This window comes from Nicotiana tabacum, chromosome 5 (assembly GCF_000715075.1).
Source record: "Nicotiana tabacum cultivar K326 chromosome 5, ASM71507v2, whole genome shotgun sequence".
NCBI lineage: Eukaryota > Viridiplantae > Streptophyta > Magnoliopsida > Solanales > Solanaceae > Nicotiana > Nicotiana tabacum.
The window spans coordinates 65454444-65468877 of NC_134084.1; the positions used below are offsets into that span (position 1 = coordinate 65454444).

At 41.7% G+C, this 14434-nt stretch overlaps 1 protein-coding gene across 1 annotated transcript; it reads right to left on the reverse strand.

The window, feature by feature from the left end:
• Positions 1-2272: 2272 nt before the first annotated feature.
• On the reverse strand, positions 2273-2701 carry LOC142180797 (uncharacterized). Its single transcript, XM_075252871.1, has one exon. It carries the CDS (start codon positions 2699-2701, stop codon positions 2273-2275), a length of 429 nt encoding a protein of 142 aa, XP_075108972.1.
• Between the last annotated feature and the right edge of the window lie 11733 nt (positions 2702-14434).

The window sequence follows — 14434 nt, forward strand, 5'->3', positions numbered from 1 at the left end:
CCAACTCTTCCTTTACTACCAGCAACTGCTACATCATCTCCACCGGTCGTAGTTGTCTAAGAAGAGGATTTTCCTCTCCCCCCATCCCTAGTTCAGTGGAACTTAAGGAAAAATTATGCAGCCCCCTTAGAAAATCTGTAAAGGAGGAGGAATGTTACTCTCTCTATCTCTACCGAATGCAATCTACTGTCCGGGCCGGTGGAACTTGCTAACTATCTGAAGCCTTTGGCTTCAGAAAAAGATAGAAAAAAGATACAAGCTCTCTCGGGAAAGTGTTCATTGAACAATGTTATGCACAATGTCGCAGTGGTTTATTCTTTGTTTCCTTCGTTTTATATTCTATCTTTGATATAGTAGTATTTTGAGTTTGCCTTTTTTGGTTTCGCATGCCAATTTTCTTGCTTTCGAGGGCCTCCAAAGGTTGATTCGAGATAAGGAGGAACTTACCTTCGATCAGGATCAACTTTTGGCCAAGCGAGACCAGATTGTTGCTTACCTCTCAGAAATGGAAGCTAAAGCTGTTGAGGCTATTATGTTGGAGTCTCGGTCGCATAAAAGCGAGCAAGAAGTAGAGACCCTTAGCCAGTAGATTGCCCCGTTGAGGGTTCAATTTGAAGAGGTTGGGGCCAAATGGTCTGAAGTACATAGTGACGTTCTTGCTGCATCTGATTGAGAGGCTGCCTCCGCTAAAAAATTAAATAATTTAGAGGCGGCCTTGAACTCTAACACTGAAAAGCTAGCTGATACTGTGATGAAGTATTCCCAATTGGAGGAGAAGTATAAGAAGACCATGGAGCATAATAGACGTTTCATCTCTACGGTCCATGATATCAATGTCAGCCTCTGGTTTGTTAGATCTGCGCGAGAAAATCTTTCTATCGAGGTTGACCAATGTAAAGAAGAACTCAAGCGTTGAACGACTTCCCTCATTGTTGTGAAAACATATGTTATGTACATCATGAGGAGGAAAACCTTGGAGGAGGCTAACGGGTTTCATTGACTTTGATGATGAAATCGCTAAAGCTCATGAGCTGGAGTCAACTGCTAAAAGAGGTCTCCCAGCCAGGCCCAATGCTACCGGTTCTTCTGGTTCCGGTTCTGAATTTTTGGGAACTGAAGAAGAACAGGAAGGAGATGATGCTGAAGGTTAAAATGATGAAGGACAATACATCAATTTGACGGCAGATCCAACCACTTCTCCTAGGGGCGTGGATGATTCTCTTCCTCCGGGTTCCGGAGATGTAGCATCATAGCTTTTGATTTCTTTTTCCAACTTTTGTACCTGTGCCGTTTGGCATAATCGTTGTAAATAAAAACACATTTTGCTCAAGTATTGTGTGAGTTTTCCTTTCTGCGTGCTTTCGTTTAAACATTTATGCAAGTTTGATCTTTGCGTCCTTTTTCGTTTAAGTGTTTTGTGCAAGTTTTGCTGTTTGCGTCTGATTATGTAAGGCTTTGGGTGTATTTTTCCCCGAAAGTGTTTGGATTTCGAGCACAAGTTCTTCTTAAATCAACCCTTTATCATGAGTGTTTTCATAAAAGAGGGCCCTCTTATGTTTATGGTGCTCTTGAAGAGGACGTCTCTTGTTCATTATGACACAAGCATTTGATGTACTTGCTTAACTTTCAAATGACAAAATCAATTCATCGTTCAGACAAGAAACAAGATATAAATAAAAGGACTTTACTTTATTCCTTCCATTTTCAAAAGTACATGAGTATTTGTTGTGCTAAAAAGAAATTGCCATTTCTTGTGGCTAACTTGTACAACTTGTTTCTACGGGACTGGCCGCGTAGTCCCCGGTCCTGATGATATAACTATGTTTTTGCTCTTCGTATTCCAATCGAAGTGCCAGTCGTTGTTTCTGTATCCTCATATCATCCCCCCGCCCCCAGTGTTTGAATGCGAAGAATGCAAATTTGAACACTAGAATTTTTATACCTTCGAGGATTCCACTAATGAATTGCTAGATAATATTTAGTTCTGTAACAAACTTCACTTCCTCTTATGAATTTATGCTATCGAGCCAAAGACTATCTAACACTCTCCTAGTGGTTTGCGCTTGTGAACGGTCGGGTAATCATTTTTCAATAGCAAACTTAACTTCCCGGTAGGAACTTTGCTATCGAGCAAAAGATTATCTAACTCTCCTTCGTTGTATGCTAACCTTTACTGCCTCATTAAAAACCTTGCCAGAAAAACTCAATTGGGACAAAAACTAGACGAAGGGAAAAAGAGTGCAGCATATACTTTCAGCACAAGTGATGTTCATCAGCAATAGTATCTCTTGAGGTGTGCCACGTTCAAGTTGCTTGGAAACTTTTCTCCATCTTGATTTTCCAACTCGTATGTCCCTTTCTCGGTGACATCTGAGACCGGTAGGGGCCTTTCCATTGTTGGACCTAGCTTCCCAGCATTGAGTTCCCGGGTATTTTGAGCCACTTTCCTTAAAACCAAGTCTCCCAATTTGAAATAACAGAGGCTGTCTCTTCGATTGTAATATCTTTCTATTCTCTGCTTTTGAGCTGCCATGCTTGTATGTGCCATGTCCCTACGTTCATCAAGTAGCTCCAAATTGACGAGCATTGCTTCATTGCTTGTTTCTTTATTTGCTCGGAAGTATCTCAAGGTACACTCTCCTACATCCATCGGGATCAGGGCTTTTGCTCCATATATAAGGGAGAGAGGAGTCTCTCCCATGCTCGATTTGGCCGTTGTTCGGTACGTTCGTAATACACCTGGTAGCTCCTCAATCCATTTTGCCTTTAGTTGCTTCCGATCTCTTTTTGAAATTTTGTATAACTACTTTGTTCGTTGATTCTGCTTGACCATTTGCGCTTGGATGATAGGGTGAAGATGTGATCCTTTTGATTTTCAAGTCTTCAAGGAACTTTGTGACCTTTGCGCCTATAAATTGTGGCCCGTTGTGCAGGCTATCTCTTTTGGTATCCCAAATCTACAAAATATATTTTCCCATAAGAAATCCACCACTTCACATTCACCGATATTCTGATAAAGACCTGCTTCAACCCACTTAGAAAAATAGTCAGTTAAAATCAAAAGAAACCTTACCTTACCAGTGGCCGGTGGTAGTGGTCTGATGATATCTATTCCCCACATCATGAATGGCCAAGGAGACAAAACTGAGTGCAATGGTTCTGCTGGTTGATGTACCAACGGTGGGTAGTGTTGACAGTTATCACATTTTTGAACAAAAGCTTTGGCCTGTCGTTCCATTCGCCGGCAATAGTGTCATGCCATTATCAATTTTAGCACTAAGGAATCTACATCCGAATAATTTCCACAGATCCCTTCGTGGACTTCCCGCATAACATAATTAGCTTCGGAGGCTCCCAAACATCGGGCCAGCATGCTTTGGAAAGATTTTCTGTACAATTAAGCTCCTTTGAAACTATATCGCATTGCCTTAACGCGTAGCGCCCCAGATGCCTTGGGTTCTTCATGAAACTTTCCATGCTCGAGGTAATCAATGATCTCATTCCTCCCGTCCAAAACCAAATTTAGTCGCATTTATCTCGTAGTAGCTATCTCGTCCATAACTGAGTATATAAGCTGTACGACTGTGCTGGAGTCCAATCCCTTCATTTCCATTGACGAGCCAAGGTTAGCTAATGTGTCCACTTCTGCATTTTCTTCCCTCGGGATATGCATGATTGACCACTTCTGAAACCGAGCAAGCAGAGCCTGAACCTTCACTATATATTGCTTCATGCGTTCCTCTTTGCCTTCGATGATCCCGTATACTTGATTCACCACCAGCTGAGAGTCACATTTGATTCCTATGACCTCAGAACCTAGTCCCTGGGCCAATTCGAGCCCTGCAATCAAAACTTCATACTTAGCTTCGTTGTTAGTTAGAGGAACCGTTCTTATGGCCTACCTTAGGGTTTCTTCCGAAGGCGTGTTTAATACTACTCCAAGACCAGACCCTTTTACGTTAAGCTCCATACGTAAATAGGGTCCAAACTTCTGATGTTGATTCTGGCACCATCACTGCTTCTTTGGTTGCCAAGGGTAATAATCCCGGACTGAAATCGACCACAAAGTTGGCCAAAACTTGTAACTTAATCGCAGTCCTAGGCTTATATTTTATATCAAATTCACTTATTTTATTGACCCACCTGGCCAGCCTACCAGAAAGTTTGGGTTTATGAAGGATATTACGCAGCGGAGAAGCGGTCACCACATCTATCAGGTGACATTGGAAGCAAAGCCTTAGCTTCCAAGCGGTGACTACGAGGGCTAAGACCAACTTCTCCAGATGTGGGTAACGAGTTTTAGTTCCCGTTAAGATTCTACTAAGGTAATAAATGGCAGATTGCGTACCTTTATCTTCACAGACCAAAATGGTGCTTATTGCTACTTCTTAGACTGCTAGGTAGATTAACAGTTTTTTACCTTCCTCAGACTTCGATAATAATGTAGTACTTGACAAGTACCTTTTCAAATCCCTCAGATATTGCTGACATTCCAGGGTCCATTCAAAGTTGTTCTTCTTTTTGAGTAACGAGAAAAAATGATGGCATTTCTCTGAAGACTGGGAAATGAACCTGCTCAAAGCGGCCCATCTCCCTGTGAGCCTTTGAACCTCTTTTATGCTTGGTAGCTGGTCTGGGATGTCTTCGATGGCTTTGATTTTATCGTGTTAATCTCAATCCCTCTTTCTGACACCAGGAATCCCAGGAACTTGCCGAAGCTGACCCCGAACGCACACTTCTTGGGGTTAAGCTTCATGTTATGCTTCCTTAGGATTTTAAAAGCTTCTTTCAAGTGTTTAAGATGATCACATGCGTTCATGGTTTTTCTCTATTTGTTTTTCAAATATTTTGTTTACGAGCCGCTGGTAAGTGGCTTCGGCATTCTTTAGCCCGAAGGGCATCACATTATAGAAATATATGCCAAAATTCTTTATCAACGAAGGCTTTTACTGATCCTCTAGGTTTATTTTAATTTGGTTGTACCCGGAGTAAACATCGAGGAAACTCATTAACTCATGCCCGGTCGTTGCATCAATCATTTGATCAATGTTCGGCAATGGGAAGGAGTCCTTTGGGAATGCCTTATTTAAGTCCTTATAGTCTACACACATACAAAATTTATTCTTCTTCTTTGGAACCACTACTACGTTAGCTAGACTATTTTGATACTTTACCTCTCGGATTGAACTGATATCAAGTGGGCGAGTTACCTCTTCTTTGACGAATTTGTTTCTAGCCTCGGCAATATGACGTTTTTTCTGTCTTACCGGAGGAATTCTGGGATCCAAGCTTAGCTTGTGTACGACCACTTCTAGCGGGATACCTGTCATATCTGTATGCGACGATAAAAAATAGTCGACGTTAATTTCAAGAAATTCTATAAATCCAGACCTTAGTTTGGGGTGTTGTCTTGTCCCCAGTTGGAATTTTCTTTCCAAGAATTTTTTGAATAATGTGACTTGCTCAAGCTCTTCTGCTGTGGATATTTTTGCGTCCATCTCTTCTGGTACCTGGAAATACTTTGGCACCTGATAAGATTCCGATGCCTCTTCTCTCTAGTTGACCTCACTTGACTGGGGGGCAGGCGCCAGTTCCTGTAATTGCTATGCTGCATGCACCTTCCCTTTGCTACTAGAGACCGAAATTGCATTCATCTTCCTTGCCGCCGATTGGTCACCTCTTATTTGTTTAATTCCCTCGGGAGTTAAGAATTTCAGCAACTGGTGATATGTCGATGGCACAGCCTTCATCTCATGCAACTGTGGTCTTCCCAAGATAATATTGTAGCCTATATCACCATCCACCACCTCGAAAAGGGTCGTCTTCATCACCCATTTGGCATTCGTGGGCAGCAAGATCTCTCATCGGGTTGTCACGCTTGCTAGGTCAAACTCGGGGAAGAGTTTTGTGGTCGGAATGATGCTTCTAGTGAGCTTGGCTTGCTCTAATACCCTCCATTGTATAATATTGGCCGAACTCCCTGGATCCACCAGAACACGTTCGATTTAAAAATCTAATACATTTAATGAGATTACCAAGGTGTTGTTGTGCGGTAGAAACAATCCATCTGCGTCCTCCTCCGTGAAAGTGATGTTGTCTTTAGCGACATCCCGGAGTCTCTTGTTGTGGGTTACTGCCACCTTCGTCTTTTTTACACCGAGAATGTTACCCCGTTAATCTCGTTCCCTTCGAAAATCATATTGATCGTCAGACACGGGGGATCTTCTCTTGCTTTGATCCGTGTTGTCACAATTGCAACCGTAATTATTTTAGCACTGTCACTTAAAAATTCCCTGAGATGTCCATTTTTCAACAGTGTCGCCACCTCTTCGCACAGATGCCGATAGTCCCCGGTCCAATGACCATTTGTTCCATTGTATTTGCACCACAAATTAGGATCCCTCTGGCTAGGATCGAATCTCATAGGCTTTGGGAACCATGCTTCTTTAATGTTCCTCATAGCTGACACCAACTCTACTATACTAACATTGAAGTTATATTCTGAAAGTTTGGGGTAGGAAGAATCTCGAGAACCCAACATTTCCTTGTCTTGTAATGACCTGTTGTTCTAGCAGAAATCAGTTCTTCTATCGTTAACGAACCTATCCACCGACCAAAAACCTCTGCCACATCCTTCGGCCTGTCCATAGGGCAAAAACCGACTCCTCCAATACCGTCAATCTCTATCGAAATCACCTTTTTATTTCTCTTTATTCTTCTCCCGGTCCCGACTCTTAACCGACGCTGGAAAACTGAGCTAATCATCCTCAATCCTTATCTTTGACTCGTACTGGTTTTAAACATCTGCCTAAGTTGACGCTTGGAACTCGAGCAAGCTTTTTTTCAACTTCTGGGAAGCATCAAAACTTCTCGGATTCAAACCTTGGTGTGTCCTTCAGCCACCTATTCATCCCAAATGATCAATAGCAACATCCTTTCCTTCTGGAACCAGGTTATAGATTCCCGCAGCAACTCGAACTCTCCTTGTACAATCCTGAATATATCGGCCTTTCGGGCCTTTACCTTCCTGGCCCCGACATGGGCCTTAATGAAAGAATCCATGAGCATTTCGAAGGAGTCTATAGAATGCTCGGGCAAAAGCGAATACCACATCAAGGCTCCCTTAATGAGATTCTCTCTGAATTTCTTCAGCAAAACTGACTCAATCTCGTGGGGAGCTAAATTGTTCCCCTTCACCGCCTTTGTATAGGTGGTGATATGCTCCTGAGTATCTGAAGTCCCATCATATTTCGGTACGTCAGGCATTTTAAACTACTTCAGGATAATTCTAGTGTCGTGCTTGGTTTGTACGACAATAGAGTGTACTTCTTTGAGTCCAGCCCTTTTAGCACTAGTGGTACGCTCGGAATTTGGTCCATGCGGGTTCTTACATCCGTCATAACTATATGAGTTCTCTTTTGAAGGGATCGCTCTCATTGTTGAGACCGGATACGCTCCCCCTAGCCTCATCGAAGCCGACCTTTCCCCTCGGGGTGTTGTTGTTGACCCTCTGTGCTATTTGATTTGCGGTAGCATTAGGAAAATTTGGATCTCGTCGATTAGCGTTATTGGAAGCACATGATAACGCCTGCTTCAACTCTATCATAACCTTATCATGCCATGTGAGATGGCTTAAAATGGCCTCCTATTGCTCCTGCAATACCCTTACCGCTTTGACGACGTGCTCTTCTTCAGCATCATTAGGAGTTTCCTCTCGAACATGTCGTGGGTACCGCCTTCCTTGGACCGGTGTGGCCTCGTTTCCCTCATTGCGGGTATCGTTGATTGATTCCTCATGCTGAGGCAAATTTCCTTGGGCCTCAAGGTTGTTTTATGTTGTTTACACCATTATTTGCCATTTTATATGATTTTTTGCTAGAAACAAATAATCAAATACGTTAGTAAAAGAGGCAAGGACCAACTTAATTACACAATTATTTAAGCCCCACGGTGAGCGCCAAATTGTATACCCGTAAAACGACACTGTTGAATTTATGCGTGGTTTATCGATGAGTGAATTAATTTGATCCTAAAATAATAGATTAATTAGATAAAAATATAATACTTAGCCTTGAAATGGAGATAAAGTAGCAGAAATAGTAATTCCGGGAGTAGGGCTTCGGGGGACAACAACAACGATATCGGTAAACAAGATAAAATTGTATTGAGCTTTGAATAGAGTGTAGCATATGTTTGCCAGAAAATTCGTGTCCCTTTGAATGATAATAGAACTTACTACTTATAGGTACACCTAGGGAACAAGGCCCTATGATCAAGCCCCTCTTTAATGTCAATTATGAGGTCCACTGAAGAATGTGCAACGACAGGCGCTGAATGCCATATTCTTTGTAACGGACCGTGTACTTAATGCTGTAGAATATTTCTCATTAAGTGTTATGGGTGACATGCATTTATTTTATCTTTATGAGTATCTTTCTCTCTTGTAATAGACGAGATCGTTGCCTTCAGATTCAACTATCTTCTGTCTTCGGCTACACGTGTCACTTCCTCATGCGATCATTTAATATATATTTTACCCTATACAACCATCACACTTTGCATTCCTCCACTTATTTTAACACCTCTTGGTCTAACCTTTACCTATTGGTGAAGAAGGCTTAGCTTAGGTGCCAAGGTTGTAAATGTTGGTTTTTTTAAAAGTAACGTATGAATGGAAAATGGAGAAAGACGATAGGAAGTAAAATAAATTTTTTGAAAGTTTCGTTTTTACTAATGAATCTTGTCCCTCATCAAAAACAAGGGAATAAATTTCTTGTGCTTATATAACGAGCAATTCTTCAAGCTATTAAAGAGTTAAAAAGAAGGCAAACCTCGAACCGTCATCATTTGATTTTGGATTTTGAATTTGGGTCAAATAATTTACTGATATATTTTTGGATCAAAGTTATTTATCTTTTTTTTTTAATTTAATTTTTTCTTTTTCGTTACTCTTTGGGCATAATAGAGTTTTCGAAAAGGCATCTTCACACCCTTTCAACTCCAACTTGTTGACTATAAATTTAGAGGCTTGACCTCGTTTTCATCACTGAAATATGATAAATCTCACCTCTCTTCTCTACATTTTTGTATTGTTTTCAAATGCAAAATGTAAGAAGTGTCCAGTGTGTGATTTGCTCTGCCATTTGAGTTCTTGGCCCTCGAGTGCAAAGACAGAAGGGAGCTTGACTGCAAGACCCACCTATCGAGCAGGGACGAAAGTCGGCTTTAGTAATCCGACAGTGCTGAGTGGAAGGGTCGTCGCTCAACGGATAAAAGTTACTCTAAAGATAACAAGCTAATCTTCCCCAAGAGCTCATACCAACGGGAAGGTTTGACACCTCGATATCAACTATTTGCCACCCCAAAGTACTCTCTCGAATAGGACACAACCTTGTTGTCGAACAGGCATCTTCACACCCCTTCAACTCCATTTTGTTGGTAATAAATTCAGAGGCTTTGCCGTATTTTTCATCACCAAAATCTCAAAACTCACCCCTCTTTTTCGGTGCATTTTTGCGTAGTTGTCAAAAGCAACACGTAAGTGTACAATGTGAGATTTACTTCGTTATTTGAGTTCACTGAATTTCTGTAATTTGTATTGCCGCTATTACAAAATATATTTTCATTCTATCATGGAAGAAGTTAATTCAATTACCCTGGGCAACAATGAATATTAAATTCCTTAAGTCACATAAGTTTGTATTTTTTGTTTTGTGTTAATTAACGTTTTTAATTTTCTTTTTTCTTTTCTTTTTGTTTTTGTTTATGGACACAGTTTTACTAACAGTAAATTCCAATTCACTGTCAATGAGACCAAATTACCAAAGATCGGAATATCCAAGCTCTAACCAAATTTAAAAATAAAGGTTGGCAGGCTTACTTCAACAAAAACTTCGGATAATTCTTGGTTAATGGTTATTCCCTATATATCAATTTATATAACTTAATACCTTTCACTAATTAAGAATCACTTTTATCAAATTTCAAAGCTAATCAGCTAGATTAATTGCTTTTTAAAAATTGATACTTAGAAATTACACGAAAAATCTTGTAATTGCAATTTCCTTACAGTAAAATGGAAAAATTGCATTTTAAAGTATCAGTCAAATTTTGTTTAATTCGAATCTTGGAGGTCAAAAAATATCAAATCCTTCGAGACGCAAGGTTACAGATTAGCAGCAAAATAAAAGCATGAGTTTTTGGTTTTGGAAAAATACCAAAAAACATGAACGAGGAACATTCAAAGAAAGATGACGAAATGGTTCGGTAAGAAAGCGCTTCGGATCTTTTTTCCCCAAAAGTTATCATTGTTTATTTGGTAAATGGTAATTGGTATTGATTCTTTTAGCACATTTAAATACTTCTGCTTTAACCTATTATTCTCTCGCTTTTGCTGCTTGGAATATCTTTAGAAACACGTAATTGTAGTATTTCGTGCATTATAATAAGTTAACAACTATAATAAGTACTTCAAAAATCAACACAACACATAATGTTTCTTTTCCCCCTCTTTTTTTTTTTTTTTGGTACACCTTGAAATACTTAATAGGAAAACTAAAATCTTTAACAAGTTACAATGCTTAAATCTGTCAAGAGCAAAAACTCTATATCTTTAAGTGCGTCTCTCCAAACTAGCAACTTTTCAAAAGTTTGCATATTTGTTTGTCTCTTTTCAAATGTATATAATATTAGCCTCGATGATTTCTAGCAAATATTTGCAATTTTTAGTAATAGTCTAAGAGGGTGATATTGTATTTCTTCTTGTTTTTCCACTCTTTGTGCTAGTACGTGGGGAATTCAATTTTGTTTACCGTGAAAATGGTAATAACAATTAAATTAATTATGAGAATCTAAAAATATGTGATCTATTTTTGTGCTAGTTGTTAAGTGGTTGATGCTATGTATGCGAGAATTAGAAGCTAAATGAGAGTTAAGGATAAGGTGATAACCAAACCGATAGATTAACAATCGGGGCCTCGAGCTTGCCGATTCGGGGGCCTCGAGGTCGATCCCGGAGCATGGCTGTGAGCTATCGAAGGTGATCGAGGTATAACTAAAAGTTATAACAAAATCAACGAAGGCTCTTTATGACCAGTGATAAGCAATAAATGATGAACAATAATGAAGATCGTAAATAGAAGCAATAATATCAAGAGAATACATTAGAGAGCAGAGAGAATGTTCTTATATATTTCATGTGGAGCAATTGAAGCAACATGAGCCTACAAAATGACAAGGATCCCCATTATATGGGAGGGGAATCCCAATATAGTACAAAATACATTAATGACAAAGAAGTGGAGATGGGACAGCTAGATGACACCTTGGTTCGGGGTTAGGGTAGTCCACTAGGCTCTGTCAGTCCTAGCCGTGTACCTTGGGAACTCCCCATTTCTACCATAGCTGTGGTCAACATTGTCCCAAGGTCGGGCATTGACGAACCTCGAGGAAGAAAACTCGACCATAGCCTTGTAGCCTCGAGGCTTCGAGATGATATTCTGAGGTGCCTCGATGACGAGGAGTTGGATCCTCCGATTTCACCGTATATAGATAGTCCCCGAGTTTCTTAGAGAGGAACGATAAGAAATGATTTTGACATCCGACTCTTCGGAGTTCCCGCGATGATGTCATACAGATGACGCAAGCCTCTGTGATAACCGAAACATCCCGTCGTTTCACTTCTCTAGGATCATTCAAAGCATTACGACTCCTCATTCTTCAAAGCTATAATGTCGCCACCGATTCAGTTCTCAAAAATGCATTAATTGCATCCGCCGATACGTCTTTCAAGGACATTGATGGCGCCGTCAGTTGCGTTTTTCAAAAGAGTATTGATTGTACCCGCCGGTTACTCTGCCCTTTCTCTATAAATGGGGGCTTTCTGGAACCAAATCCTTATTCAAGTGTTCTTCAATCAGCCTTTCTCCCATTTCTTCCTTCCATTCTCATACATTGTCGTGTCCCATGCCTGAGGCCCGCGGCCTTAAAGTTGCATGATGGTGTTCTCGTCACTTATATCATGGCCTTTTCCCGGGGCCCCTCTTTGTCGAGCAAGATTGCACCAACTTGTTGTTGTTATTGCTGTTGTTACTGCCGTTGCCATTGGCCCGAGACGAGGAGATAGGGAGGCCGATCTCTTCCGTCTTGGGAAGGTATTTGGACTATACACCGCTGCTCATGAGGGTGTTCGGACTATACACCGCTGCTCACCTTCCTTCCCCGGCCTGGTGTGGCACTCCACCCCCTTTGCTTTTCGTAGGGGGAAGTGGTACTTCTGGCCGGTAGCTTGCACAGCGTAATGTCCCAAGAAGTGGACTCAAAGTAGTCGTGCAAGTGAAACCAACGCTCGCCAAGTCTTCTACTGGTCCATGATCTTCCTGGCCTGGTGAGAGCCATTGCCTTTTGGCGGGCTATGGCATTTTTTCATCCCTTTTTGCCCCTTCACTTTCCTCTTCTTCGTCTTCTCCCTTGGAGATTCCCTTTTGGAGGACCGAGATGAGCCCCCCAGGAGGTGGCGCTTGAAGATACTGCCGCCTAACATGAACCTTTGAGAATATATTAGGCTCTTGTCTTTTGCCACATGTGTACTTTTTCACTTCTTTGTTTCTGTGTAAGGATCCCTCACGGGCTTTTGTAATCAAATTTTTATGAATACAAAGATGTTTCTTCAATTTTGTCTTTGATGCTTACTGTATTCCCTTTTATTTACGTCTATGGAGATTCTGAATGTATGACTCTACCGGCTACTGCCAATATCGAACTCAGATGAGAGTGTTTTTTCTGACCTTTGATTGATTAATATGGCTTCCCGCGGAACCCTTTGCGGTCCCTTGGATTGAGCCTGGATTGGGCCGATAAACTCGGCTCATCGGGACCCTTACTTCGAGTTGAAGAAGAGTAATGTTTTGAGCCTTGAAACCACAATTTATCATATAGACCTCGCGGTAATCTTCAGGGAAATTTGCTCGGAGGTCCGAGGATGGGGACTGCCTTTAAGCTTTCGAGAGCAGTCCCCGAGTGGAGGTTCATTCAAACCCGGGACACCTGGAAACCTGCTTTGAACTTAGCGTAGATATCCCTAAGGTGTTGTAGGTAGATCCCGAACGAGGGTATACCCGAATTCAGATGGCACCGTGGGACCAAGCCCATGTGGGTGGAGCTCGAATGCTTATTTCCTTGGAGCCCAACTCTTTTTTGACGAAAGTCCCCGAGGTCGGGGTACCACATCGAGTCTTGTAATGATGTCGTTGGCTTCTTGGAGCCTAACTTTTTTATGATGGAGGTACTCGAGGTCAGGTACCACCTCAGGACTTGCGATGATGTCGTTGGCTCTTTAGAGCCTAACTTCTTTTTGATGGAGGTCCTCGAAGTCGGGTACCACCTCGGGACTGGCGATGATGTCGTTGGCCTTTTAGAGCCTAACTTCTTTTTGATGGAGGTCCTCGGGGTCGGGTACCACCTCGGGACTGGCGATGATGCCGTTGGACATTTAGAGCCTAACTTCTTTTTATGGAGGTCCTCGAGGTCGGGTACCACCTTGGGACTGGCGATGATGCCATTGGCCTTATAGAGCCTAACTTCTTTTTTATGGATGTCCTCGAGGTCGGGTACCACCTCGGGACTGGCAATGATGTTGTTGGCTTCTTAGAGCCTAACTTCTTTTTAATGGAGGTCCTCGAGGTCAGGTACCATCTTGGGACAAGCGATGATGCCATTGGCCTTTTAGGCAGGCGAATCGCTGCTGTTTTTTTCCATATATAGGGTCGCTTATGCTCCTTTGGAGATCCTACCATTTTAAGTAGTTATCCTTCTTTTCCTGTGTTAAGTCTTTCATTACTTCAGTATTAATGTACTTGCACAGATTCCTGCTTTAGTTCTCTAATTTTTCCATAGCCATGACTGCTACATCGGCGTCTGTCCGACAGAGAGGGGAGAGTTCTACCTCTGGCATTCAGAACCAATGAGAGTATACCTTGAAGACTACTTCTTTGATAGGAGAAGGGCATTTTGAGTTAGTGAGATAAGACTATGAATGGGGGGAGAAAGTAGTGTTACAGATATTTTCCCCGGATTAGGGCATCACGGATCATGCCAAGGGATTTTTGAATGTGTACACGTATCCTTTCACACTGGCCCCCTTGATAGGGTTGTGCTTGACTTCTATTTAAAGTATCAAGTTACCTTGGCGCAGATCCACCCGTCATTTTGGCGAACAATGTTGATGATGAAATTTTTTGCGGAGAAGGCGGGGCTTGAACTTACGCTCAGTCATCTTATTAGGCTGTACCGACCCTTTCACCATCGAGGTCTGCTAACCTTGCGATGTTGATCGACCACGCCCTTCATTGTTGATGATCAGGAAGATAGAGATCGGGAGTGGATGAGTCGCTTCGTCCGAGTGCGGATCGCTGACATTATCCGCGTGGAGCTTATG

Coding starts and splice junctions, on each gene's coding strand:
- LOC142180797 (XM_075252871.1), bottom strand. CDS start 2,701: ATGGGAGAGACTCCTCTCTCCCTTATATATGGAGCAAAAGCCCTGATC.